Source organism: Arvicanthis niloticus, chromosome 5, assembly GCF_011762505.2.
Source record: "Arvicanthis niloticus isolate mArvNil1 chromosome 5, mArvNil1.pat.X, whole genome shotgun sequence".
Lineage (NCBI taxonomy): Eukaryota > Metazoa > Chordata > Mammalia > Rodentia > Muridae > Arvicanthis > Arvicanthis niloticus.
The window spans coordinates 678,144-705,888 of NC_047662.1; the positions used below are offsets into that span (position 1 = coordinate 678,144).

Genomic DNA, 27,745 nt, shown 5'->3' on the forward strand with positions numbered 1-27,745 from the left:
CCTTGGTAGGCACTGGTCTATCCCAGCTTTGGGCACTAAATGTGAACTCTTTGCAGAGGTGATTGTAACTACAACTCTTAAGATACCATGTTGTACTGCTTTAGAGTGGGCCAGGTGCCCACCCCAGGGCCATGGTGCTATCAATTAAGGTAAGGGTATCTCTTGTGGATAGGGTGACCTCTGGAGATGCCCTTGAGTTGAGCCAGAAGAAAACTGCTACTTAACTCAATTTTTTTTAAAACAAGTTTATTTATTGAAAGAATCTGAAAATAGTAATAAGGCCTTCATTAACAATTAACAAAATTTTAAGATATTAACAATATGAAACATTAAGAATTTATGTGAAAACTCCATGTGTTCTAGATCAGTCTGGTGGCAGCTGCTTCTAGATTTGTCAACACTTGCTTTTTTGATGCATGACCTACACTTCAGACCCTGCTCTCCTCTGGATCATAGCAGAGGCCTGCTGTGCTCAGTCACAGATGAATAGCACAGACTGTGGGGACAAGCCACCATGGCTTAACAGCACTGAAGCAAGACCACTTAGGGCTCCATGGGTGCCCAGTAGGTCCTGACTTTAACACGTAGAAGAAAGCTCAGTGTGGTCGGTTGTTCTGCAGCAGTTGACAAACCTTTCCTAGAAGCATGAGACAAAAGCCTGACTTCACCTCGAAAGCCGGTCAAAGAATGGGCAGTCCTTTCTTCCTACTCCTGCCGTTAAGAGGTGAGAACAAAACTGAAAGCAGATACCTAGCTGAGGTGCCGTGGCTGACCGCTGACTCCACAAAGGGTCCAGGGCCTGTGTGGCACTCATGTGCTAACATTACTTGCATTACATACATGCATCACACACAGGCTCCAATATGGCTGCTGCTCAGATGGAAGGAGAGCAGGCCCACAAGCCTGGTGTCAATAGTGAGCTGGTCTCAAAACCCTTGTGGCCACTGTGTAAGGGAGGAGTGGAAGCACAGAGCCCTGTCCTGGACACAATGTAAACACTGGACATCAGGCCGTCCCCTCTAAATCTTCACAAAGTGTGTACAAGAAAATATGTACATCATCACTTCAGAAAGTTTAAAATAACCTTTAAAAAGTGTATTCAGGATTTAAAATGTCCCCAGGAGCTGCTGCCCTGTTGTGTGAGGAATGTGAGGTTGCTGGATGGCTGTGACAAGTGTTACCTCTGTCTGCTCTGGAAGGAATCAGAGGTCTTGGGGCCAGACTCAGAGGTACCTAGCCATCTCCAGAAACACGAAGAGCAAGCTTGCCTTGCCAACCCATAGCAAAGCTGCCAGGGGGAAAGGTACAGGCCCTGGGGAAAAGCACTGCAGTTAAAAGAAGATTTCTGGCTGAGACATTTATTTCAATATCAAAAGGAAGATCAATTCATTCTGACCCCCTCAGAATTTCAACAGACTGATTTATGGGAATTCCTGACCTGGGAATCTCAGGGGGATGTGGGGGCCCATGGGAGAGATGTAGGACACCCAGCCCACTTATCATTTTGCTTTTTTAGAAATGAAAAAAAGAGGTTTAAAAACATTAAAAAGCTGATCTGTTCTGCAAAAGGCAGACCCAAGCTCTCCCAGCAAGGCAGGCAGGACACAGACGCCTGGACAGCCATGTGGTTTGTCAAGGCCAGGTCAGCCAGAAGGCCAGCAGGAGAGCAAGAGAAGGAAGGGCCCCAAGAGCTTGAGGGCCTGATCAGGTTGGAAGCTGGGAAATGTAGTCTAGCTGTCCCCCTCATCCTGGTCCTCCTCATCTTCTGGAAAGTGAGCTTGCTTCTTTCGAACATTCCAGTGCAGACACTGGGCAAGGCTCTCGAACCAGTCACTCACAGGGTCACACACACAGATAGAGGGCAGTGGGTAGCAGGAGGTGGTGATGCTGATGCTTTGAAGGGAAAGAGAAATATGTTTGGGTAAGCCAAGTGCCTTTCCAAGTAACAGAATGCTCTCCCTATGCCAAAGCCCTCTCCCAGGCCCTCACTTTGTCTAAATGCAAGCAGCTACCTTGGATTCTTAAAAGCGGTACACAGACACAGGCTCTGTCCCTGTTATCACTGTGCTGACGGCCTGACTCCAGGCCTCTGACGCCAAGGGATCTAGGCAATTTCTCCCGGAGTTGAGACAGGGTGGAGATTGGTGGAAAAACAGGCAAAGACATAAGCAGCTCTGCTGGCCCATCCTAGGTCTTCTGGTAGACCACACTTAGCTGTTGAACAGCACATCCACACATCCAGGAAGATGCAGGAGCTAGCTTGAATAGGTGCAGCTGGCTGTTTCTGAGGCTGTGCAGTGGTGGGCTCATGGCCAGCCATGGACCTTTCCCCTTTAGGTACTGCAGGTTGTAGGCAGCACCACAGCCTTGCTGGACATGACTTACCCTACATCTAGGCTGAGACCAGTTCTGTCTTTGTGTGTTAACAAGAACCAAGAAACAGGGCCTTGCTGCAAGCCTATTGCATCTGTACATGACCATGTTTTTGAGCAGACCACCCACTAGTGACTAATCCCACCTGATGGAAGACATGGACTTAACTCATGCCCCAGCCTTGCAGTTTCAAACCTGTCTCCATGGCGAATTTCCTGTCTCTTCCGTCCATCAAAAGACACCCATGCTGTGTTCCTGGCTTCCGGTGACAGCATAATCTAAAGGGGTGGAGAAGAAACAGAAGTGGGCCCCAGGCAGGAGGGGTATGTTCCCAGGCCACTCTGGGCCCTCCAGAGTTCCTGCTTGATACAGCTTTAGCCTCATTTTGGTGTTCTCAGAATAGTTGAAACCTCTCATACATATGGTCACTAGAACTTACACTAGTAACTAGTTAACTAGCCTAAGTGGCCTGGGATGGAGGGAGATTAGAGAAAAATGAGGCTGATGGTGGGCACTTGGAAGTCTTCCAGAGACCAGGTTAGAGGCTTTGAGGAGCAGACCAATCAGGAGTCTTTCCTTACACGGAGACACTTATGCCATGCCCTCCCAATGGGGACCATCCCCATCTCTTGCAACTCAGGAGTCCTGCACAGAGGGCTGGTCAGCCCTCTGTGCCATCAGAGACCATGGACAGATGCAAAGCCCTTCTGCCTTAGGTTCCAGGTAGGGTTCACATGTGAGGGTGCTCGGAGGTAGACTTTGGAGGTGGCAGGTGCTAAGGTAGTAACAACTGTGTTCTGCTGGCCTAGGGTCAAAAGACTCACAGATCAGAGGAGACAGAGAGGGACTGCTCTGACCTTCAGCTCGACCCCTGCAGGGACCACGATAGGCCGGAATGACAGCGAGTGGGGGCAGATGGGTGTAACCATGATGGCCGGCACGTTGGGGTGGACCATGGAGGCCCCGGCTGCAGCTGCATATGCTGTGCTGCCCGTCGGGGTGGACACGATCACTCCTGGCAGGGACAGGGTGTAGGCATCATTCTTGGGCCCATGTGGGGTTCTTGGGTCCCTAGTTGCAACATGGGCCTTACCATCGCCCTGCACAGTGGTGATAAGGTGTCCATCCAGGTAGACATCCACGTTGGACAGATATGAGGAGGGGCCTCTGTCGATCACTACTTCATTCAAGACCTGGAAGAGATGGAAGGCCATGGCACTGCACTCAGGGAGCAAGGTCATGGCTAGTGTTGCTATCAGAAGCACTGAAGGCTCACCACAAGTTTTTCAATCTGGTGTCAGGGATTCCAGCCCCAAGTTCACCCCACCCTGGTCCCCTCCTTGGGAGTTGAAGTTAGGCAGCTGGGGAATTTTCCACAGACCTGGTATTGCATAGCCTGTTTTCCACCCTCTGTGTCCAGACCATTTTCACTGAGGCCGTTGTGGATGGCTGTCTTCTTGTCTCTGGGCTCTTTTACCACTCTGACCTTCAGCCGGCTCCTCAGGATAACAGCGGCATTTCCTGGGGTCAGCAGGGTCCAGCTCAGGGAGGCTGGGCCACCTCCAAGGAAGCTGGGACCCTTCCCTTTCTAAGTCACTGACCATCAGTGCCTTTTATCAAAGCCACCCTGAGCAGCCCATGTGCTGCTGGACTTCCCACTTTAGTAAGGAGTGTTTGAAACATCTGAAATTTAGAAATTCCCAAATCTTGAAACTGAATCATTAAATAAAAAATATTTAAAACAAAAACAAACAAACACAAAACAACAATAACAACAAAAACAACCCAAGGAGGGCAGAGACATGACTCAGTGGTTAAGAACATTGCCTGCTTTTAAAGAAGACCCAGTCTCAACTCCTAGTTCCCATATGTTAGGTAACAGCTATCTGTAACTCCAGTCCCAGTGGACCCCACACCTCCAGGGCACCAGGTACACACACAGTGCAGAGACATACTTGCAGGCAAATACCCACACACATAAAACTGAAAAACAAAATGAGATGAGCCCCACAGCAACACCAACAATCGAATCAAGTAGGAGAGAAACCTGAACTGTCTTTTGAGAGCCTGGATGCCCCAACTTACCCTCTATCACCTGATTCACTTGGGACTGGAAGTTCTCAAAGTTGAATGGGGTCAGAAAGCCCAGGGATCCAAGATGGAAGGCCATAACAGGAGGCACACTGCCCTGTGGGTGAGGAGACCAGGTGGCATCGTCGGACTACCCAGGAACCACCAAACTGTCAATAGCTGCACATCTTGGGGATGGGTGGGCATGAGCCAAGCAAGAGGCAGAAGAGCCAGAGCAGGGCAGGCCAGGCCATCTCCGAAAGCAATGAGAAACGGGTGGGGGAGGCCAAAAGGAAACAAAAGCAACAGGACCCGACCAGTTCACTGGTCACACAGCAAAGATCTGGCCAGTACCAGATACAAGGCTATGATTGTGGCGACCATGCCCGTAAGGCTAGAAGGTAGGCAGACTTGGCAGAGACCTGGGGGATGGAAGAGGAAAGTTGGAGATGGTTTAGGCCCCATCTAAAGGTTCAAAGTACAGTAAGCCTGTAGTCTTAGACAGAAACTTCTGCAGCAAAGTAGGGGTGACATCTTGCCAGAACCCTAACCCCCACTCCCATCCGAAGCTCCAAACAACTAGATGGGCTCTGCCCTGGCATCTCACCAGAGGGCACTGTTCACCTCCATCCCACTCCCTGCAGCACCACGCCCACACTTCTAGCATACCACACAAGGTCCTACCTTGCTGAGGGTGAGGCCAGAGGTCCCCTTGCTGCCCTTACCTGCCTAGGGCTTTGGTTTCTAGCCTACTTCTGCAGTGGCAGGTCTGTAGCCATGTGGTCACTCTTCAGGAAGAGTCTCCCCACACTCTCCTTCCTCACCCATTCCTGACACTGACAAGGGCGTGCCCACTCATCTCTACTCACCCAGAAGACCAGTTACTTGAGTTCTCTGTAAACCTGTTCTACTGAAAAAAAATCTCCATCTCCAAAGAGCAGTGGCTCTCAGCCTTCCTAATGCTGCAATCCTTTAATTCAGTTCCTCATGTTGTGCTGACCCCCAACCATAACATTATTTTCAGTGCTACTTCCTAACTGTAATTTTGCTATTGTTATGAATCATAATGTAAGTATCTGTGTTTTCCTATGGTCTTAGGTGATCTCTGTGAAGATGCTGCCTTTGAGTAAGAACACTAAGGAGCTTGTGGCTTTCTGGAATGAAGCTGTGTGACGAAGAGTAGGGATACTTACACTGAAAGCTCCTCCCCACACTGTACCCAAAATACCTCAACACCCCAAAACATAGCCTTACCTGGAAAAGTGAGGAGGCATAGAGCAAGGTGCCATCTCCTCCAAGGCATATGATGAAGTCTATCTGGTTGGAAATGTCATCATAATCTAGAAGACAAACACAGAGCATGGGAAATGTTGTCACACAAACCTTAGTGCCCAAGTGTGCAGATACCAACAGGGCAGAGTGCTAATGGCTTCTGCCAGCTGAGAGGGCTTAAGTCAGCACACCTTCACGGAAAGTGCAGAACTTCTTCTTCACTGGTCCAAAGTTTTCATCACTCACTATAGCAGGGTCTTCCAGAACTTTCTTTTCCACATACACGATCATGTTGTTTTCCTGGAAGCAAAAAATGCATGGGAACCCCTGCGTAGCCACTCAGGCCCTCACCAGTCCAGTCCAGGTCATGCTGGCTTTTCCACTTTGGGATGGGGTGAAAAAAGATGTTTTCCTGACTAGCAAGTCATTTCCATACTGCTTAGTTCATCACAATGTAGCCAAGAACTCTGTGGCTCAGGGTATCATAGAGGCCACTTCCCAAACAAGTGCTTTCTAACCCAGTGGCTCTGGGTTTTAAGGGGCTTCCCGAAGTCATATACTGAAGGGCAACATGATTATATACTGAAGGGCAACATGATTTTGAGATGCAGCTTTAGCCTTCGATGTCCAGAGGTGGCAGGCACCTCTGGGGGGTGATTAGTAGTAAAGCCCTCAGGGTAGAGCCACACCACTGCATTCTTATGGTTTTATGGGAAGAAGGAAAGGCCAGAAAATATTTGCACACATATTTGAGAACACACTATCTCTTGCCAAATGCTGTCCTATGCCTTGGGGCTCTGCAGGGAAGATGGCCATTATCAGCTGTGGCACCTAGACTTTGCATTTTCAGAATCGCAGGCTAAAACAAACCTCTCTTTCTTAAAACTTACCCAAACAGGGGAGATGTGTTATTGGCAACACTAAAGAGGATGTTAAGTGCTGCAAGAGGACTCAGGAGGTGGTGTGTTGGAGGGTCTGAGGTCAGGAGGTCAACTTGCTCATGAACAAGTGAGACAGTATACAGGGCTCTTACCAGATGCAGCTCCTCCACCAGGGATTTCCTAGCCTCTGGGACTATAGGTAGTAAGTATTTTTCAGAATGCTTCAGATATCTAAGTAAATGGTCTTTTGAGTCCTTGGTTCTGCCACCCTGGCCAAGTCTCTTCCCAATGCCAGAGGAGGATACATCAACCCAAGCCTAGACCCTGTCCTGCTTGTCTTACCTCCATGAGGTATATGCAGAGCTCCTTGAAGGGCTGCAGTAAGCTGGCATCTCGGATCTTTTTGATGACAAGCACACTCTTGGGAGACTTGTTCCATGTCAACCGTTGACTAGCAGGGTCCTGGATGTGCCTTTGGGGAGAGAAGAGAGCTCATATCAACAGTTGTCTTTTCCTTGAGGAATTTGGAAAAATAAAAATAGCTACAAACCACAAGCAAGTAAAAATGCATTGCCAACTGTATGCACGGAGTCAGCAATGGTTCCCATCAGGGATGGCTGTCAGCCAGCCTGCAGCCACGTACTGGGAACACAACAGTTCCAGAGCAACTGTCCTTAGCTGCTAGTAGACCTTGAAGACCCACCCTGCTCAGCCACTGTCCATGCGACATTGGCCATATCCCCTGGGCACCCTGCTTGCCAACTGTACCTATAATCACCTTCATAGGCCAGGTCACATGTATTATGTTTATTTCCTTACTCACACTCCTTGGAGGAGACAGAGATGGCATAAAGCAACAGAGAGGAAAGCCTAGGCTATCTGTCAGCCCATAGAGGACATCTGTTCCTCACAGAACCTAGAACAGCTGGTTTGAGGATTCTGTCCTGAGGTCTACTATGGACTATTTCCAGTCCCAGAATCCTTCAGAACATGTGTTTCCTTTCATGTACCTGGAGGTTGTATGGCTACTGTATAAACTTAGCTGAGTCTTATTTATTAATTAAAATCAATATAATAAGTATTAATTAAATTATTATTAATTAATTAAATAATAAATTTTTTGAAAGAAGTTTTCATTATATGACCTTGATTGGCTTGGAACTCATATAGACCAGGCTAGCCTCAAATTCATAGAGATCTATCTGCCTTTGCCTCCTGAGTCCTGGGATTAAAGGCATGACCTGGTACCATGCCTAACCCAGTAAATCTTCATTTCTGAAGTACCCTTTTTCCTTTCCAACACAATTTCCCAAATTATGAAATGTGTTCTAACAGTATGTGAGAACCCACAACCAACCTTCAAAATGATAACACAAACTACTGAAAGCAGAGGCCACCAGTGGTCAAAGCACTCACCTGCTCCTGGCATTTCTGGGAGGAAAGAGACTGCTCATAGTTGCCTCTCTGAGCCTTACCACCTGCCTGTGGTGCTCACGACTCCTGAGGCGGTCTCCACCTTCTAGGAGATAGCAGGCATATCCCCAGCATTGTGGTGTTCCCTCACTAGAGACACACAGCCCTGCCTGGCCACCACGCTCCTAGTTGTGTATTACACTGAGTTTAATTTTTGAATCCTCAAAACTGAAAGCAAAATGTAAAAGACTTGTCAAGGTCCCAGAGCAGTGTTCTCTCAACTATGAAAATCAAATAAACAAAAACGGAGACTCCCTTCTGACTACATGGCCCTTTTGCCTCATCATCTGGTTTAAAAATGAAAAAACACCACAAGGTTAACTCTTAAGAGCAAAGAGGGCCAGTCTCAACAACCTGCTCTTAATGAAGGGCCAGGACCACCTGCCTAGCAGGCCCTGGCAGGGCAGTGTCCAGGCCGCTGCTGAGAACTGGGAGCATGGAAAAGGCAGGTCCGCCTACAGGGAGGCGGTCTCAGGCAGGTGAAAGGGCTGCAGGTAAAAGGAGATCACTCCCTGAACTTGCCAGACTCCAGGTTCCAGAGAATGTGGGTGGATCACAGACCTCTGCCTCACCAACAAGAGCTCTAAGTCCACACCCTGTACCCAGCAGCCTATCCTGCCCATGTGTGGCTTATGGCTGCCTCAGGCAGGCCCAGCCCATAACTCTTTTAGCCCCGAAGCTCAGCAGAGTTCAGCATGTGTCACCAGCATTATTATACGCAGGACAAGCCTTCCCTGTGACCAAAAACCAGTTCAACTTCCTGTTGTGTCATCTAAAGAGAATGGTGACCATTCCAGGCAGTCTGGGATTCAGGTGCCATGTGGAGCTGACAGGCTCATGGCCTGTCAGAACCAGCTCCGAGTGATCTGCTATGCCAGCCAGGGATGTATGACCACTGTGCCATACAACACAGACTGACATCTTCATGACTCCCATAAGGAAAATACAGCCTTAAAGTCTCAAATAAGTAAACAAAAATTCCTCATAAGTCGTCCGTGCTATCTTGGGAATACTTGGCAATAAAGCCCTCATTTTTATAACATAGGTGTTAGGTGTCCCTATACTAACATGTAGAGGTATACAGAGATGCAGGTGACAGAACTCTACATAAGAGCCTAGAGCAAATGGTCCCAGGCAAAGCAGAGAAAGATACCTGTACTAGACACTAACCCGCAGTCCTAAAGCCCCCCTCACTTGGACTTTCTGACCTTAAAGAATGGCTTACGGACCACTTTGTGTCCTGGCCTAAATAACTGATATCTAAGTAAAACTGGCTGTGGGGGGCTGGAGAGATAGCTTAGCAGTTAGGAGTGCGTACTACATCCCCCCAGCACTTGGGAGGCAGAGATAGCTGAATCTCTGAGTTTGAGGCCAGACTGACCTAACAAACAAATCGTGTTCTAGGGAAAAAAAAAAAAAGGGGGGGGGGGGGGGCTGTGCATTGCTCTTGAAGAGGACCCATGTTTAGTTCCCAACACCCCATCTGGTATTATAACTGCCTGTAACTCCAGTTCCAGGGGGTCCAAAACCTTCTTCTGGACTCTACAGGAAGCTGCAGACATGTGGTATAAGTAAACACATACAGGCACATTATAATCAAGCAAAAACTGGCACTAAGCTGTGCAGGAAGGGGCTGCAAGCAGCTGGTCATTGGCAAACACAGGAGACTACTAGGATACTGGGAGGCAGTGGGCAGGCACTCGGGCACTAGACCAGGAACAGGAAGCAAGGGAGTGCCTAAAGCTCTGAGTGGTAAGGAGCTAGGATGAGCCACACGTGGGACAGACAATGACACTGTGGATAGTAGCAGACTGCTTGGTGTTGGTGCAATTATGCTTGCTGGATGTATGGATAAGAGTGTACAACTTGTCAATAACCCTTGTTTCCAATGATATACATCTAGAAGCAGCAATAACTCATAACTCTGCTCTGTAAACTCATAGGCATTGAAAAAATTTCCCTCAAAAACACTAATACTAATGTCCCTGTAGCCCTAAGGGCATAAGAACAGCATCAGTACTGGGATTTACACCAACCCTGCGGCCAAGTTTGAAATTTAAGTGCAGTTCCTTGCATGGCCTGCAGGTGGAAGCAAAGCAACGATTCTGTCCTCTCCAAGAGGGAGCTTAGAGCAGGGGTTTCAACCAGGGGGCTGTGACCACTTTGGAGCTTGCATATCAGATATTCTGCCTATCAGATATTTACACTGTGGCTCATAATACTAGAAAAATTACAGTTGTGCAGTAGCAGCGAAATAATTTTATGGTTGGGGGTCCCCACAACATGAGGAAGTGTATAAAGGGTAGCAGCATAAGGAAGGGTGACAACCACTGCTTAGAGGGTCATTAGAGTCTTGGGTCAGTCTCTAATCCAGACCAGAAAAAGGTGGTGTACAGCACAGGCAAATGTGTCCTGGCCCAGCCCCATCATACATCACTGCCCTACCTACACCTGCCTAAGAGAAGAGCAAACCAACCCACACTCAGGCTAACAGGCCGGAGCATACCTCCCAGGCAGCATCGCCCTTTTACACTACCTACTTTGAAGAAAAAGAAAAGCTCAGAAGAGACTCTGGATGCACAGATAATGATGGTCTCTAGATGGGGGCAGAGAGCGCCAAACAAAACCACAACACAAAGGCGGGAGAAACAAAATGCTCCCGTGCCCCTCTGAGCGTGTCCTTACTTAGCTATGTATTTATTAGTGTGTGCCTGCACGTGTCACAGTGAGACTGTGAAGGTATGACTGCTCTTTCCTTCCACCACGTGAGTCTTGGACAACTCAGGCTGTCAGGTTTGGCAGTGAGTGCCCTTACTCACTGAGCCATGGCTGGCCCTGACATTATAATTTTGTTGTCTGTCTGTCTCTTTCTTTTCTTCTTTCTTTTTCTTTGAGACAGGGTTTCTCTGTGTGCGTACCCGACTGTTCTGAAACTTGCTCTGTAGTCTGTAGACCAGACTGACCTGGAACTCAAGGGATCTGTCTGCTTCTGTCTCTCAAACCCTTGAGGGTTGGGATTAAAGGTGTGAGCCACCAGCTCCCAGCTACCTTTCTAGAGTACTAGTATCAACCGACCTGAGGGATTTTTCTTTTTTAATTTGTTTTGTACCCATGACGAAACACAGCTAGATACTGTGGAGAACACAAGGCAAAACATTTATTCTTTTGGAAATATCCAATGCTAACCAGAATTTGGGTTGACAGAGATATTGATCAGGTGTAACCCAATAAGATATACTGATAAGGTCTCAGGAAGCTCATATTCCAAGGCATTGTCCTGCCAGTGACAGGGTTGTGAGGAGCACACTGGATGGGATGTAGCCAGGGGTAGAGTGCATGCCTGTCATGGGCAAGTCCTGGTCCCATCTCTAGCATGGCAAACCCACAGTTCAAACATACACATGAACAAAGAGAAACATCTTTAAGGCAACTAAAATCATGTTTAAAAACATAAAAAAATTCTACACCTAGTACAATTAAAGGAGAAACTTGTTATAATTCTCATCATTAGAAATATAAAACTGGGGGCTGGAGAGATGGCTCAGTGGTTAAGAGCACTGGCTGCTCATCCAGAGGTCTTGAGTTCAACTCCCAGCAACCACATGATGGCTTACAACTATCTACAGTGGGATCTGATGCCCTCTTCTGTCATACAAGTATACATGCACATAGAGTGTTCATACACATACATACATACATACATACATGTTTAAAAGAAGGAAGGAAACAGAACACTAAGAAACCCCCATGGAGCCTATTTAACCTGTGCAGATGGGCACAGTCAGGGGACCCGGTCCCGTGTGGTTACAGTCCTCAGCTCACCATTGCTTTTCTTTTTCTCCCTGGCTTATGTGTTTTTGTTTTTCAGACAGAGTCTGACTTTAGACTGACATCTTACTAACAGCTCAAGCTGGTTTAGACTGTAGATATTCCTGCCTCAAACTGAGTGCCAGAGTATAGGTGTGTACCAAAACAGAAATTTGCCCTCTGCCTCTGGAAGCCATGGGAGAAACCACCAGCTAAGAGTCTCTACTTAGGAGTTATGAGCACAGTTTCTGAAAGATACCTGCTTGGCTTTTGTTTTAAATAACTCAGAACCCTGCACAGGGCAACCCTATAATACTCCCAAAGAACAGTTCCCCCAACCCCCCACCAATTCTGATAAACTCACATGATGGTCTGTGGGTTCTGTAGCACGCAGGCCTTTGGTCCAAATGTAGTCACTGGGCACGGCCCATGGAGAGAGCGGGTCCTCCTGTGGAGCACAGTGGGGATTGTTGTCAAAGCAGGAGGGGATAGGAAGCAAACAGACATGGCCTGTCAGACTCCAAGAAACCCCAGTGACAGGAGCTCCATCATCCACAGCGTTTACATGGCAGGCCCAGCAGACCCTGCCCTGGTCTGAGATGCTGTCCTGGAGCTCACTACTACCCAAGTCCCCTGTGGCAGCAATGAGGCATAAAAGCTGACCTGGACAGGTTCCCGTGGACACTGATCCCAAATCAGAGGAGGCACTGGCCTGGCATGAGCTCAGGACCCAAGGCAGTACCTCTCAGCAGGTCTGTGGGCTATAATCGGGAGTCAAAACCCGGCACCACCCTGAATAATCTAGATGAACATTCTAGCAGAAGTATTTGCTCTGGAGCACATGTGTCTATAACACAGATACCAATTGAGCAACCCAGCCTTCCCTCCTGAAAAGTGACCCAGCCAGTTGACATCCAAACAAAGGTTCACTGCAGCCTGCCCTGACCAGGGACAGCAACAGCCAAGCTCCCTATGCTTCTGCGGGATCAAGGCAAAGACCAAGACAGCATTGTGGTTGTTCATCTTGGGACACTCACTCAGGGCTCTGGGGCTTCACTAACTCCTCTTAGCCCAGAGAAAACACTGAGTCAGCAGAGTAGCCTTCAAACTTACTTTCCCCTTCAGCTGCCTGTCTCCAAATCCACAAGATCTTCCAATGCTGATGACGCAGATGAAAGACTGCCCTGCCTCTGGGGGAGCAGGCAGTGTCCAGGGTCATGGAGCCTGGCCAGCCTGGCCAGCTGACAACTGGAGACAAGTCTGGCTGCTGCAGGCCTTTCTGAACTAAAGAGGTGCTAGAGTTTACATAAAGCTTCCCCTTCGTTTCTTTTGTATAACAGGCCTCCCAATATGGCCCAGACTGGCCTTCAACTTGTGATCCTCGGTTTTTTTTTTTTTTTTTTGAGACAGGGTTTCTCTGTGTAGCCCTGGCTGTCCTGGAACTCACTCTGTAGACCAGGCTGGCCTCGAACTCAGAAATCCGCCTGCCTCTGCCTCCCAAGTGCTGGGATTAAAGGCGTGCGCCGCCACCACCTGGCTTTGCCTCAGTCTTTTAAGTGCTAAGATTACAAGTGTGAATCACTCAACTAAGCCTGGGTTATTTACATAAGCCTTTAAAAGGTTATACAGAACATCACAAATATCAACTTGTGTAGGCACTTAAAGGAACTAGGAAGGGAACTTGGGGCTTGCAGAAAACAAGCATCAGCACTGGCTCCTCCATCCTCCTTGAAGGACAGTGGCACAGGCAAACTTGCTTGTATGCTCGTTGCTCCAGGACATCAGCCACCAGCTGCAGAAGCTGCTCTGACCTATGGCCACCCTCACAGGTCCCACGTCCCCACAGAAACTAGAAACTCAGGCAATTATGTCCTAAGTTGGCAGGGCACAAACCCAGTGGCGAAGGCATAGGCAACAGAGGCGACACTGATCAGCTGTGCACCGGGCAAAGGTGCTGGCCACCTGGCTCTGCTGCAGCCATCTCTCACAGCGAGAGCTTTCTACACACAACTGCAGCAGCCCCTTGTCCCTCTACTGCTCAGTGGGAGCTCTGTGAGGTCACTCTATCTCAATGAAAAGACTGCCTGATTTTAAAGTGGCTCCTCATCAGAAAGCCCACTGTCACATTCCACAGGTGTGAGCTTTCTTCTGGAGTCAGTGTCAGTCTCTGGCAAGCTTCCATCTAAGACTTAGCATGGTTATTGTCCAGGAATGAGAGCACCTCCTGATGTCAGTGGAACCCCATGCTTATCAGGTGACCTTCCCTTGAGGCTTTATACAGCAGCAGAGGAAGGCAGTGGCCCACAACGTGCACATGAGACTCTGCCCGGCGTATAAGGAGTGGGGGCCTCTAGGTCACAACATTGCCTCTTCACCAGCACTTCTTTCACTGAACACAACCATTGTTTTCCTATCAGCTTACCCCCAGTTCTGCATGGCTCTGGCTGGGTGGTTTTGTGCTGAGGCAAAAAGGAAAACATGGCGTGGCCTGTATTTTGTACGTGCCAGTTGGTAACAAGTGTGCAGCACAAGTCTCGTGGACAGTGCTTCCCTCTGCTAAGGTCAGCAGCACCTGGGCAGTGCCATGCCCCACCCACCCAATGGGCAAAACTTACACCAAGGAATGATGGTCATACTGATACAGGTGGTGTCTTCTGTAAGGATCCTAACATGTCCCTCACAGCGTGAGAGGAAAAGGGAGCACTCATGGTCCTACCTGAACTCCTTGGTGCTGCCCAGGGCAGGTGAGGCTGACAGGCTCCGAGACTTGGCCCGGCCCCGGATGGGGTGATTGTAGCTCCAGGTCTCATCCCCATGACATGCTGAGCAGTTGTAGGAGGCTGAGTCAGGACTCAGCTCCTTACTCAGGTTCATCTTTTCTTGTTCCATTTCCATAGTTGATACGAGAAAAACACTGGTGCCTTAATTTGATAAAAATAAAGCAAGTTACGTATATATGAGCAGCAATAACAAACATTCAGCACTATCCGGGAAATGTTAGGCGTGATATCCGGCTCTCACAAGAAGACCTTCATGACATGCCCTGTGGAAGGAGGGGAAAATTCCTGAGCCCCTCCCCTCCCTGAAGGTATATAAACTCTGCTAGTTAGACTATGGTAGTACAGCTGTGGGAGGCACCCAGGCTCCTGTCAATAGCATCAATAAATTCACTCCTGGACTTGGTTGGGACCATTTGTCACTGCTGTCTGTATCTGGGGAAAAAGAAAACAGACCCCTGAAGAAAAGTCACATGCAAAAGAAAAAAATAAAATGCCAGGTTTCCATTTTCCAGAGTTTTTGAAAATAGGCTACTTTCACCCTCAGAATCCTTCCTGCTGTCATTTTTCTCCAGCTTTAGAGACTGAATCCAGGGTCCCGCATATTCTAGCTATGTCCAAGATAAAACCGCACCCCTCACTGGTGTTTCTGAACCTTCTAAAGACATTGGAGAATAAGGGCATAACAACCAAGGCAGAATGTTAGTGTTTTCATCATGAGCCAAATCTGTCAGCTCCAGGCTAGCCCGGCTACAGTTAGACTCCAGGCTAGCCCGGCTACAGTTAGACTCCAGGCTAGCCCGGCTACAGTCAGACTCCTGTCCTTAAAACAAAACAACAAAGAATGCTAGGCACGGTGAGAAAACCCAGTGCATGAACCCAGGAGGCCGAGGCAGAGGCAGGCAAATCTCTTGAGTTCGAGGTCAGCCTGGTCTACAGAGAGAATTCCAGGACAGCCAGGACTACAAAATTGAAATCCTGTCTCCATAAACAAACAAACAAACAAACAAACAAGACCAACAGAGACAAGGAGAGAGAGCCCTTAGAGTCCCAGTTCAGACAAGGCTACATTTTAACTGTCTCAAAAACAAAACAAATCGAAAAAGAAGGTAAAAAGAAGAAACACAAAAGAAGCAGAGTCTGGAGAGAGACTATAATAAACTAGTTTCAGTTAAAAGATTGAAAGAACTGTGCCCTCTTTTCTTCCCTGTAGTTGTGATGCAACACTGACCAAAGGCAACGTGAGAGGCAGACTGACTTGTTACACACGCCCAGGTCACAGTCCAATCACTGAGGGAAGGCATGGCAGGAACCTGTAGGAAGCATGGAGGAAGGCTGCTCACTGGCTTGCTCTAGTGCTCAGCTAGCTTCTTAGATAACCACCTAAGAACACCTGCCTAGCTATGGTGCTACCCACTGTGGGCTGATCCCCCCACATCAATAATCAGGACAACCCTTCCTATTTCCATAGACTAACCTCATGAGTCCTTTGAGACCAGGCTGTGTCAAGTTAATGCTAACTAGGACACACTGATAATTTTTTATGGAGGGGGGTTGTTTTTGCGATAGGTCTCATGTAGTCCCAGCTAACCTTACATATTGCTATGTTGATAAGGATGGCCCTGCGGATTTTCCTGGGTACTGAGATTACAGGTGTTCACCCCATGCTGTGCTGCACTGAGAACCTTAGCAAGGTGACTTTTTAAAATGTCTTTTTAAAGATTTATTTTATTTTAGGTGTATATGTCTTACCTGTATGTATGTGCACCATGTGTGTACCTAGTACTAGCAGAAGTCAGAAACAGGGGACTGGATCCCCTGGAACTGAAGCTACAGATGATTAAACCACCTATCTGTGGCTGTTCCCTATCCTAAACTTGCCAGCCCAGGGGCTGGGCTTCTCTTCCCTTCTCTCAGCTTCTGATTCCTGCATATGAGCCATTTTGGTTACATGCCCTCTTGGTCCTCTTAGAGTCAGTCAGTGTGTCTGTCTGTCTGTCTGTCTGTCTCTCTCTCTCTCTCCTCTTTTTTTCCCTTTATCTCTCAGTCACCTCCTAGCCTTCTTATAGCCTGGTCTGTTCTGCTGGCCATGTTCAGTCTGTACCCTCCAGATGCCTCTGGCTGTTCTCTCCCTTACATTTACAATAAAATACGCCTTAGCGAGGTGTCCTCATTTTCATTCAATTTTGCAGCTCAGACTGTCCTCTCACCTTCAGTGACCCTGCTGCTTCTGGGTCCAAGTGCAGAGATCAAAAATGTAAGGTGATTCCTTTCCCCGCCCCATCCCGCCCAGATAGGTTTTTTTCTGTGTAATAGCCATGGAAGTCCTGGAACTCTCTCTCTGTAGACCAGGCTGGCCTTGAACTCGGCAGCCTCTGCCCCCCCACCCCCACCCCCGTCTCCCCCGTGCTGGGATTAAAGGTGTGTGCTACTGCTGCATGGGTCTGAACTTTTTTTTCTTAGTTTAAAAGTGGGCCTGTGAAGTAAATGTGCATGCATGTGCAGGTGCCAGTAGAAGCCAGAAGGCCTTGAATTCCCTAGAGCTGTGGTTAGTTACAGGTGACTGTAAGCTGCCTGGTGTGGGTGCTAGGAACCAAATTCTGGTCCTCTACAAGAGCAGCATTTGCTCATACCTGCTGAGGCATTTCTCTAGCCCAAGGAGGATTGTAAAGAACCTTCAGAGAGCATGGCATAGTGTTGCATAGCGTTGCATAGCTGAAATCCTAGCTTAGGGAGCTAAGGTAGAATAGGGGGATCATAAATTCAAGGTCAGCCTGCTTCCCATGGGAAACTATAAAAATGAAACCTCCAAAAAGAATTGTGGTGGAAGGAAACAGGGTCATGATCTCAGATCCAGTGCCTTGCTGTGGTCAGTGACAACCCCAGACTTCAGGAAGCCTGCAATGGGGCAAAACAAAACAACAATAGTAGCAAAAACACAAAGAGGGCTGGAGTGATGGCTCAGCAGCACTCAGCACTGTCTGCTCTTCCAGGGGACCAGAGTTCAATTCCCAGCACTCATAAGGCAGTTCACAGTTGTCTGTAACTCTAGTTCCAGGGGAGCTGACACCCTCACACAGACACACATACAGGCAAAACATCAATGCCCATAAAATAAAAATAGGTAAATAAAAAAAAAGGGGGGGGGGGAATGTAGGCTAGTGAGACTAGCTCAGCAGGTGATGGTGCACATCACCAAGGCCAACAATCTTGGGTTCAGTCTTTGGAATTTAAGGCAAGGAAGAAGAGAACCGACTACCAAAAGCCCCCTGCACCCATAACACACACCACAACCACCACCACTGCCAGTACCATGCTTTCCTGCTGGAGATCACTGATATAAAAATGTCCCTAATAGCTAGTGGTCTGGATGGAGACTGTGCTACAAGCAGGCACTCAACATAACCCATTCTTTTTTTTTTTTTTGGTTTTTCGAGACAGGGTTTCTCTGTGTAGCCCTGGCTGTCCTGGAACTCACTCTGTAGACCAGGCTGGCCTTGAACTCAGAAACCCTCCTGCCTCTGCCTCCCAAGTGCTGGGATTAAAGGCGTGTGCCACCACCACCCAGCTAACATAACCCATTCTTAATAAGGAAATCACTGTACAGTAAATAGAGAACACACAGTGTCAAAAAACAAACATTTTTCCATCTAAGAAGAGAAGCAGCTGGGTCTGGTGGCAGGCACCTTTAATCCAGCACAAGGGAGGCAGAGGTAGGAGGATCTCTAAGTTAGAGAACAGCCTACACAGAGAAACCATCTTAAAACAAAACAAAAGGAAGTTAGTGTAAATTCCAGATGATTAGTGCTGTGGTCTAAATGCCCTCCCCCCCCCAATACTGGGACTGAACCCCATTGGAACAGGTGCTTTAATGCTGGGAGCACAGCACAAAGGTCCTTGCACCCACAGGTCTCCAGAGAAACCAGGACCATTAAGCACACAGGATTCTTTTTCCAATGGGAAAGATGAAAAACCTGTTCTTAGTCAGAAAGCTGAGAGTCGGATGTGATTAACAGCTGGATGTGACCTGCGTCATCCACTGGGCCACCACATAAACAGGACCAGAGGTGGCTAATAGCCCAAATGACCTCTCCACTCTTAATATGCTTGAGACCAGGCTAGGCCCTTAGGTCCTTAGGCTAGTACTGTAGTGCATCTCTGGAACTTTGTTCTTTGAAGAAACGACACTACCTTGAGTTGAGTTTTGATGTAATCATGCTTCCTTTTGCACCTGGTATTCTATTATGCCAGGAAACCTTTTCCATATTATACTGGCCTTAAATAACATCAGGGAATAACCTGCCAGTTCTTACACTCCCTGGAGTCTAATCCAGGTCGGCAAGTCAATCTGCCCCAGGTTTTCATCTTACCTCTTCATGAGGGATGCGTGTGCACCAGCAGGGACCCTCTACTGAGCTACACCCACACCACAGCTGCTTTAGTTACTCACGCAGCACCTTGAACTTGTGATCTTCCTGCCTCAGCCTCTAAAGCAGCTTGGATAACAGGCCTACACCACCAGGCCCAGTGACATGCTTGAAGCTATCATGAACCCTTAATTACCACAGTGACTGTATTTGGAGAAGCGCTTCTGAGGAAATGAGTCATAGGGTGGGGCCCTGATGTTCATTAGTGCCTCTCTCCAACACACAGGATTTCTCTGTGTAGCCCTGGCTGTCCTGGAACTTGCTCTGTAGATGAGACTGGCCTCTGCCCCTCCCTGGTTCGTTAGTGCCCTTTAAAGAGGTATCAAAGATTCCCTCCACTTTCAGACCTGCTCACCATGAGCAGCACAGGAGTGCTGGGGAAGAGCTCTCCACAGTGAGCTGGACTCCAGCCTCTAGGACTGTGAGAACATGAACCTACTTTGAACCACCCAGTTTATGATTCTTTGTTACAGTAGCCCAGACAACTAAGACCTGTGACCTTGGACAAGCCTACGGAGCCCATGCTAAGGTCAAAGGTGAGAGAATAGATGTGGTTCTTGCCCTGGCTACAGTTTACAATCACCAGAAGAACTTTATCTATTTTTTTAAAGACACTTTCTGTGTCCCACCTACTGAAATCCAATAAATCAGAATAAGGATTGAGAGGCAGAGGCAGAAGGAGGAGATGGCCACTGAAAATCTGAGGCCAGCTTGGTCTATGTAGCAAAAAAACACAAAGGAACAAAACATCTGAGGCTGGTATAAGCCTGCAATCCTAGCTATTTGAGAGGCAGGGGTAGGGCAATGACAGGTTCAAGGCCTGCCTCGGCAACTTAAAAAAACCCTGTCCCAAAGTATAAAAAGGCTGAGGATATAGCCCAGCAGTCACGTGCTTGTCTAACACAAGGCACACTGCTCAGTTTCGGTATTGAGCAACAGAACAGATGGTCCAGAAATAGACATCAACCACTGTTTGTGTGCATTGTGAGCGCACAGCTATCCCTGTGAGACACAATCTAGCCTAGCCTAAGGGTCTTGACAAAGGTGCTGAAGTGAGTCAATAAAGAACCTTCAAGTAATGTTAAGCAGATGGATAGCTAGTCAAAAAGACTGAAAACTGAACTATTTCCTCTTACTACATACAAATAGTAACCCAAAATAGACTATAGGAGTGCATGCTCAAACTGTCTTTTAGAAGTATTAGAAAAAAATGATCCTGGTGGCCTTTAAAACCTCTTCCTGTGTGTGTTGTTAGGGTATAAACCTAAGGGTTTATACTTGCTACATAAGTACTTTACTACTGAGTTATACCTCCAACCCATTATGTGTGTTTATTTTTTCCTTTTTTGGTTTTCACAACAGGCTTTCTGTGCAGCCCTGGCTGCCCTTGAACTCTGAGATCTGACTGGCCTGCCTCTAAAGTACTGGCAGTAAGGCATGTGCCACCAAGGCCTTGCTTTTTTTTCTTGTTTTAAATACAGGGTCGTACCCTGTAATTCAGTTTTGACCTTGTGATCCTCCTGCCCTCTTGTCCCTGCCTCCCTAGTAACTAGGACTATAGGTCTAAGCTGCCATGTTCATTTTACTTCTTGTGTGACACTGTTAAGGAAATGAAAGTACATGTATATATTAACAGATTTTTTTTTTGAGGCAGGGCCTCACTATATAGTTCTTCATTCTCCTTCCATTTGCAGATACCCAAGTCTTAGCCTCCAAGGGTTCAGTCCACTCCTGGAATTTGACATTCAAGTGTGCGGATCTGAGTTCAATCCTTGGACCCACACTATGGAAGAAGAGAACCACCTCCTTTTGACCTCCACAGACAAGCTGTGTACATCTGACCCCATCCTTATACACAAAACCTAAATAAACAAGTGTAACTTTAAAAAATTTCAAAGTAGCTGCCTGGTAGAGCCCAAGAGTCACACTAGCCAAGGCCTGTGGGGTTGCTTATCTTCCTTACAGTCCTTGTTAGGTCATTACGGGGCAGAGTGGTTGGTTTGTCAAAATACCAATTATCACATAAAGACTCTGTACTAGGAGCACTGACATTTGACATGGTATGACAAATGTCATGTAGGAAATGACAGCACATCACACATATGATGGGTGCTAGGCATCTCTCAAGTTAGGACAGAAACGATCCTACAGTGACTAGCAGAATGTGGCCAAGCTCATGTACAGTCTTGTCCTGGTCATTAGGTTAGACAGACCCTGGTACATGCTACACCTGGCCTTTGTCTAAGCAACTGGAAGACATGGACTGTTGGGTCTCCCAGGCTCTAGCTTTGTGTTTGCTGGAGACCGAGATGGAAAGAGTATGTAGAAGGCAGGATTCAAAACCATCCTATCACGAAAACACATTGTGTGGGTGAAATATGGTGCCATTTCACAGGGGAGGAGATTAAGACCCCAGGCCATGGCCAGAATGATAGTGCAGAGGGTCATCGAGAGAACGTGGCATCACCCTATTTTGTGTCCACTAGGGGTGGACTGCTAGTTTCTCAAGGCAAGAGAGAGTAGCCACCACCTAGGCTCTCAGGTACCAATCCACCCTTGGAGCCTTTAAAAGTACAAAATTAAAATTAAGATTTATTTTTATGTGTATGCAGTTCCCACAGAGACCAGAAGAGGGTGCTGGATCCTTTGGAACTGGAGTTTACAACTGTTAGCAGCCACATAGGTGCAGAGGGAAACAAACCCATTTCCTCTATAAAAGCAACAAGTGCTATTAACCATGACTCATCTGTTCCCAAGCTTTTTTTTTTTTTTTTTTTTTTTTTTTTTTTTTTTTTTTTTAATTATACTTGTCTGGTTTGGAGGAATGCCTTTAATCCTGGTACAGAGAGGAAGAAGCAGGTGGTTCAAGGATAGCCTAGTCTACAAAGTGAGTTGCAGGCCATTCAAGGCTACATAGTGAAACTTTCAAAATATAAGAAAAGAGCCAGGTAGTGGTCTTTAATCCCAGCACTTGGAAGGCAGAGACAGATGGATCTCTGAGTTTGAGGCCAGCCTGCACTATGGACTGCCAGGGTCACAAAGAAAAACTCTGTCTCAAAACAAAACCAAGAAACAACAACAACAAAAAAGTAAATAAATTAATAAAAAAAAAGAATGCAAGCTCAGTTTGCACAGTGAGCTCCTGGACAGCCAGAGTTACACAGAAATACTGTGTCTCAAAAAAAAAAAAAAAAGAAAGAAAGAAAGAAAGAAAAAAGAAAAATAAGTCAGGAGATTCTGTTATAAGCCTTTAATCCCAGCATTTGGGAGGCAGAAAGCAGGTGGTTCTCTAAATTGAGGCCAGCCTGGTCTACAGATTGAGTTCTAGGACAACCAGAACTACACATAGAGACCCTGATTTGAACACCCCCCCAAAAATAAATTAAAAAAACATTAGTAAATAAGTAAACAGATGTATTTATTTACTTATGGGTTTGTGTACACATGTTTGCTTGCATGCCACAATTTGCATGTGGCAGTCAGAGGATAGTTTGTAGATCCCTTCCCTCCTGAGGGTCCCTGGGATTGAATTCGAGTTGTTGTGGCCTAATCATCATTGGCTTTTTTTTTTGTTCCCAACCTTTCTCTAGGTGACTCTTGCTTGCAAGGTCTAGAAAGTGAAGTGGAAGCTAAGGCTAGGCAAGGTTAGTGGATGCTGAGGCAGCTGATGAGGGTGGGTGTACTTAGCTAAACCTGCTGGAATTTTTGTTGTTGAGTGGCCCTGGCTGGCCTGGAAAAAGCACTGAATCACCATTATGGAGTATGCCTAAAGAACTTATGAAAGTAGCAAGAAAGACAATAAAGATGTCAATAAAGTCATGTACAACAGGAACCAAAGACAGGCACGAACACAGAGTCAGCACAAGAAACTTAATACAAACACGTTCAATTCCATGTGAACTTCAAATATATGTAGAAGCAGTCAATGAAAAGTAAAGCCAGGTGTGTTGGTGCGTACCTGTGACCCAAGCACTCAGCGTACAGAGGTAGGACTGCAATCTGTGCTACAAAAGTCTGAGTCTTTAAAAATGGAAGGTATGAGGGAGAAATGTGCAAGAGAGAAAAAAAGAAAAAGAAGGAAAATTAGTGAGAGCAAGAGGGAAATGTTTAACTTCATTAGTTAATACCAAGTTGAAAAGGCTTCAAGTTCTTGTTCATTTGTTTTATGAGACAGAGTTGCTATATTGATCATGCTGGTATCACTACTGTGAGCCACAATGTCTAGGTTTAGTGATTACTTAATACCTACCTCATTTCTACAAATAAATGATACCCAAACTAGCAGACAGGTCCGGAAAGTGTGCTGTTTCTGGAAAGGTCTACGGAATGGGATTGCAGAACCCATCGGGTGGTGGAGTAGCTTCACAGACCCAAGGAAGGCATTCTGGTCTAGGAGGCTAAGAGGTCAGGTGCTGGCGCCCTTCCCATTGTACGGTGGATGGCGCTGGCATACATTGCTGGTATGTCTTAACCCAAACATTTGTTCTCATGAACCTGTTCTCATGCAGTAGCCCTAGGAAGACAGCCACCATGGATCAGAACATAGGACAATGACAAGCTAAGCAACTAGCACAAAGATAAGAACGGGGTTGAAAGTGACACTCCTTCAGGAGGCCGAAAGCCATGTGGTAACTAAACAGATCTCCTAAGTCCCAGAAGGCGGAGCCTGAGATCAGAGCCCACAGCCCACCCTCTTGTCCTACCAAGGCTCCACCTCCAAGCGCTGAGCATTTTGCACAGATCTCGATCTTGCTGCTACACCAGAAAACAGACCGGAGGTAAAGGAGATGGAGATGAATCCATTCCCACCGCCTGAGGGGCTGGAGAGTTGCTGCTCTCAGAGAACTTGCGTTTCCTTCCCAGCACCCACATCAGGCAGCTTTCAACCACCTGTAACTCCAGCTCTAAGGGATCTGACATCCTCTTCCTGACTCCAAGGCACATGTACTCATAATAACCACACAAAGCACACATGCACACACATAAATATAAAATAAATCTTTAAAAAGTAAGAGTGGGACTTGGGGTGGTGGTGGCGCATGTCTTTAATCCCAGCACTCAGGAGGCAGAAGCAGGGGATCTCTGAGTTGGAGGGCAGCCTGGTCTACAGAGTGAGTTCCAGGACAGAGAAACCCTGTCTCAAAGTCCATCCTCCACCCTGCAAAAAAAATGAGTATAACCACCAGAGGCCTGAATAGAGCTCAGTTGGTACAGTGCTTGCACACACAAAGCCTTGGGCTTCATCCCAACATCACATTAAAACAAGAAAAAGCCCAACTGGATATGGATGGTTCGTGCCTGTAATTCCAGCATGCAGAGGTACAAACAGAACAAGAAGTTCAGAGTCACCCTTGGCTACCACAGGGAATTAGGAATCAGCTTGGCATATATGAGGTTATGTCTAAAAACAAAGGAAGGATCAGAGAGATGGCTCAGCAGGTAAAAGCACTTACTGCCAAGCCTGGTATCTTGGGTTTGATCCATGGAAGCCACATGGTAGAAAGAGAAAACCAACTCTTGGAAGTTCTTCCACACATGAGCAGTAGCAAGTGTGCATCCACTCCCATTAAAAAGAAAAAAAGGAAAAGAAAGCCACTTGCTTCTCTCCATTCTCCAAGTGACACCTAGAGAGCTAAACTATTCACTTAAGTACTCCTGTTTTATCTGTTAGCCACTTCTACCCAAAAGGAGGGGTGTGAGATGGATTGTGGCTCAGTGGGACAGCAGCTGTGTGAGGATCTGGGCTGGATCTGTAGCACTTCAAACAAGATGAAAAAAAAAAAAAAAAGATGAACAAAACAGCAGTCCCACTGACTGTTTTTAATAAATAAATCTACAAAGGAGAAAAAGCAGAAGCATTCTGAGATGCCACCTCTAAATGGAGCTACCTGGTCAGACCGTATATTGGCACCTGTTGCTGTCCCAGAGCCCAAGAAGGGCTGTGTAAGTCACAGTGAAGTCACTGCTGAGGACAAATACACTTCAATGGACAGGTCACTAAAGGCTCAGAAGAGCTATGTTGAGAGGTAAGGTGACGTGCTTTTAATTACTTAAGCAAGGATGCCAGCGTCCGGCCCGTGGAAACCAACAACAATACATGAAATAAATGAATATAAGTTTGAAAAACATTCTTCTCAAGAGCCAAGCCAAACGACTAAGTTTTGAACTGAAACAGAGAGTGTTCCCAATCAAGAAAGGAAAAACAATTTGCTATTCAGAATCAAAGCCAGGAGAAAGCCCACTGCTTGGGAGAGCTGGAAAAAGATGCCAGATCTTGGCCAAGAAAAGTCAGACCCTGGGACTGTGCTGGGCACGCCCTATTCCCACAACTAAGAAACCTACCAGAGGCCAAGACAAGTGGCCTGTGAGTGTGACATCATGGGAGGCAGCTGCCTCTAGGAACATCTCCACGGACTCTTCAGGACTTTGGAAGTTTCGGGCAAGTGCTGGATACCAAGTTTACGATGGGATTTTGGAGAATTTCACGCCCCGACTGCTTTACAAAACGCTTAATTGACTACTTTGCACTAGCTTTGGGCTTCTAAGTCTCACATGCCAAGGCCTCTCCTGCCTGCTAAGGCCCCATTGGAAGACCAATGGGAGCTGAGTCGGCTGCAGTGCTGCGCGCTGAACTGGCCAGGAACAGAACGGCGGCCTACCTGCCTTCTCCCGGGACCCGAACCTCTAACTCTTCCCCCAGACCCATTCCCGGACCAGGTCCTCAGACTTGTCCCCTGGGCTCGTTCCCGAGACCACACGTCATCCTGGCCACAGCCCACATTCGGACGCAGGGAGGCGCGTCAGTGCCACCAGCACCCGGCCTCGGGCAGGTGGGCAGGGCCGGCGCGGTGACCCGGTCTCCACGGGTCCCGGCAAGTGACGCCGGGCAGAGGGCGACCCCAGGCCCCACACTCACCGTCGGCTGCCGCGCGCCCGCGTGGACGTCTACATGCTGGGCCGAGCCAGCGGTCCCTGCTGCCCTACTGCTACCTGGCTCTCAGCGACCCAGCCGCCCGCCACCCCATGGCCGCTCGGTCCAAAGGCCGGCACCACCAAGCAGCGCTGCGCCGCGGCTGTCAGTGCGCAAGCGCAGCCCGCACGCATGCGCTGCAGAGCACGTGGGGAGAGCGGCGCAGCCGCACCTACACAGACAGGCACTCAAACTTCGGTTTCTTAAAACCCTTTGTAGGCCAAGGATCAGAGGTTGTGGGAGGCAGATGTAAAGAGGGAGGGGCGAGGCAAAGGAAGGAGGCGGGGCCTAGAGAAAGTGGGCGGGTCAGAGAGGGAGGAGGAGGGGCAAAGCCAGAGCAGAAGAGTCGCGGCAAAGGAGCAGAAACAGCGCGTAGGGGAATGGGATGGGGACAAGGGGGCGGAAGACAGCACAGGAGGGGTGGGACCAACGGGGTTGGTAGAAGGGGCGGGGCAGGCGAGGAGGAACAGTTCGCAAAAGGGCGGAACCCAGGGCTAGAAAGGGACGGAACTAAGGAGGCTAAGTAGGAGGGGAGAGGAAGATCGGTAGAATGGGAGGGGACAAAGGGTGGAGTCCGGGCGGGAGGGGCAGGCGGGGCAGCGAGGGGGAGGAGGGAGAGGGGGGAAAGGAGCAGAAAAAAAAAAAAAAAAGGAAGCATAGCCGAGGAGAGGCAAAAGGCTCCGGGTCAGTCCCTTTGACTATTTGGACAACAGCAGAGAAAATCACCAGATTCTTTCCCTCTTTTTGCCTCCTTTTCTCTCGTGGTCAGATCTTTATGCCTGTCCTACATCACACTCTGCTTGCTTTTTGCTAGCGAGGTCTCCAGGACCATGTCTTCGCGACAGATTCCTGTTCCCACTTTGTTCTTAATGGACCTGGTAGCCTTCAGAAGTAGAACTGAGGTGCCATTTGTGCCTGGGGCACCTGCGCTCATATCAGGCCCACCAACAGTGACCTTTTGGCAATTGGCAAGGCCTTTAGGACTTGGGCCTGAAAGTAACAAACCTGATAGCTGGCTGATACAGTGGTTCACTACTTTAATCCCAGCACTGAGAGCCCAGGATTTCTAAGAATCCGAGGCCAGCCAGAGGTACCATAGTGAGAGACCCTGTCTCAAAAAGAAAAAAAAAGTATGATAGTTGAGAAGTGACTGCGTAAACAGCATGTCTCACCCACAGCTGTAAGAGCAGGGAAGGAGGGAGGCCATTAACTGACTTTGTAATTGATCTAGGGGTATGCGGAACTGGTGGACACCCAGTTCATGCATTGGGTCTTAGATGTTCAGCAATATGCATAGTGCACCAGCAGGTGTTTTGCAGTCTCCTGGCTCCCAACACCATGGTTTTAAGATGTTCACACTATGCTACATTTGTCAGGATTTGGCACCCTGCCATTACCCTTCTGATATAGCCCAATCTCCAGACTTCCCCACAGCCCCCATACCTGCTGCAGCCAGGATGTTCTCTGGTGGGAACTCCTGAGACATGTGTGCTGTCGTTCCAAAAAGAACAGATCAATGCAGTGGGGAAGCAAAATTGTGGGGAGAATGGTAAGAAATTTGTGGGGATTTCTTAAATTTTGTAACTTCCTCGTGAGTTTTGTAAGCCTAACTTCTTCCCTAGAGTGATTGCCAGCCACACCCACCGAGGGCTGTAACTGTGCTTTTGGCTGCTATTGTATAACAACAACAACAAC

General features: G+C 47.8%; 1 protein-coding gene across 6 annotated transcripts; it reads right to left on the reverse strand.

The window, feature by feature from the left end:
* Positions 1 to 225: 225 nt before the first annotated feature.
* Positions 226 to 27,517, reverse strand: Nadk (NAD kinase). Of its 6 annotated transcripts, XM_076933578.1 has the most exons (13): positions 25,997 to 26,178; positions 15,885 to 15,966; positions 14,593 to 14,797; positions 12,241 to 12,324; positions 6,939 to 7,068; positions 5,907 to 6,015; positions 5,698 to 5,783; positions 4,459 to 4,561; positions 3,755 to 3,894; positions 3,467 to 3,566; positions 3,231 to 3,388; positions 2,569 to 2,651; positions 226 to 1,893 (listed from the first exon to the last, which is right to left on the reverse strand). In XM_076933578.1, the coding sequence occupies exons 2-13, from the start codon at positions 15,955 to 15,957 to the stop codon at positions 1,731 to 1,733; spliced, it is 1,434 nt and encodes a 477-aa protein (XP_076789693.1). In that variant the 5' UTR covers positions 15,958 to 15,966; positions 25,997 to 26,178; the 3' UTR covers positions 226 to 1,730. The 6 variants fall into 6 exon arrangements, with proteins under 6 accessions (XP_076789693.1, XP_034358762.2, XP_034358763.1 ...); XM_034502871.2 differs by lacking the exons at positions 15,885 to 15,966; positions 25,997 to 26,178 and adding an exon at positions 27,494 to 27,517; XM_034502872.2 differs by lacking the exon at positions 15,885 to 15,966 and having other exon boundaries at positions 25,997 to 26,175.
* Between the last annotated feature and the right edge of the window lie 228 nt (positions 27,518 to 27,745).

Excerpts from the sequence above, each read along its gene's own strand:
- Nadk (XM_076933578.1), bottom strand. The coding sequence starts at position 15,957 with ATGCCTTCCCTCAGTGATTGGACTGTGACCTGGGCGTGTGTAACAAGT. Across the intron at positions 3,389-3,466 it reads CACCACTGTGCAGGGCGATG|GAGTGATCGTGTCCACCCCG; the intron begins GTAAGGCCCATG and ends TGTCCCTGCCAG. Across the intron at positions 1,894-2,568 it reads GAAATTCGCCATGGAGACAG|CATCAGCATCACCACCTCCT; the intron begins GTTTGAAACTGC and ends TTCCCTTCAAAG.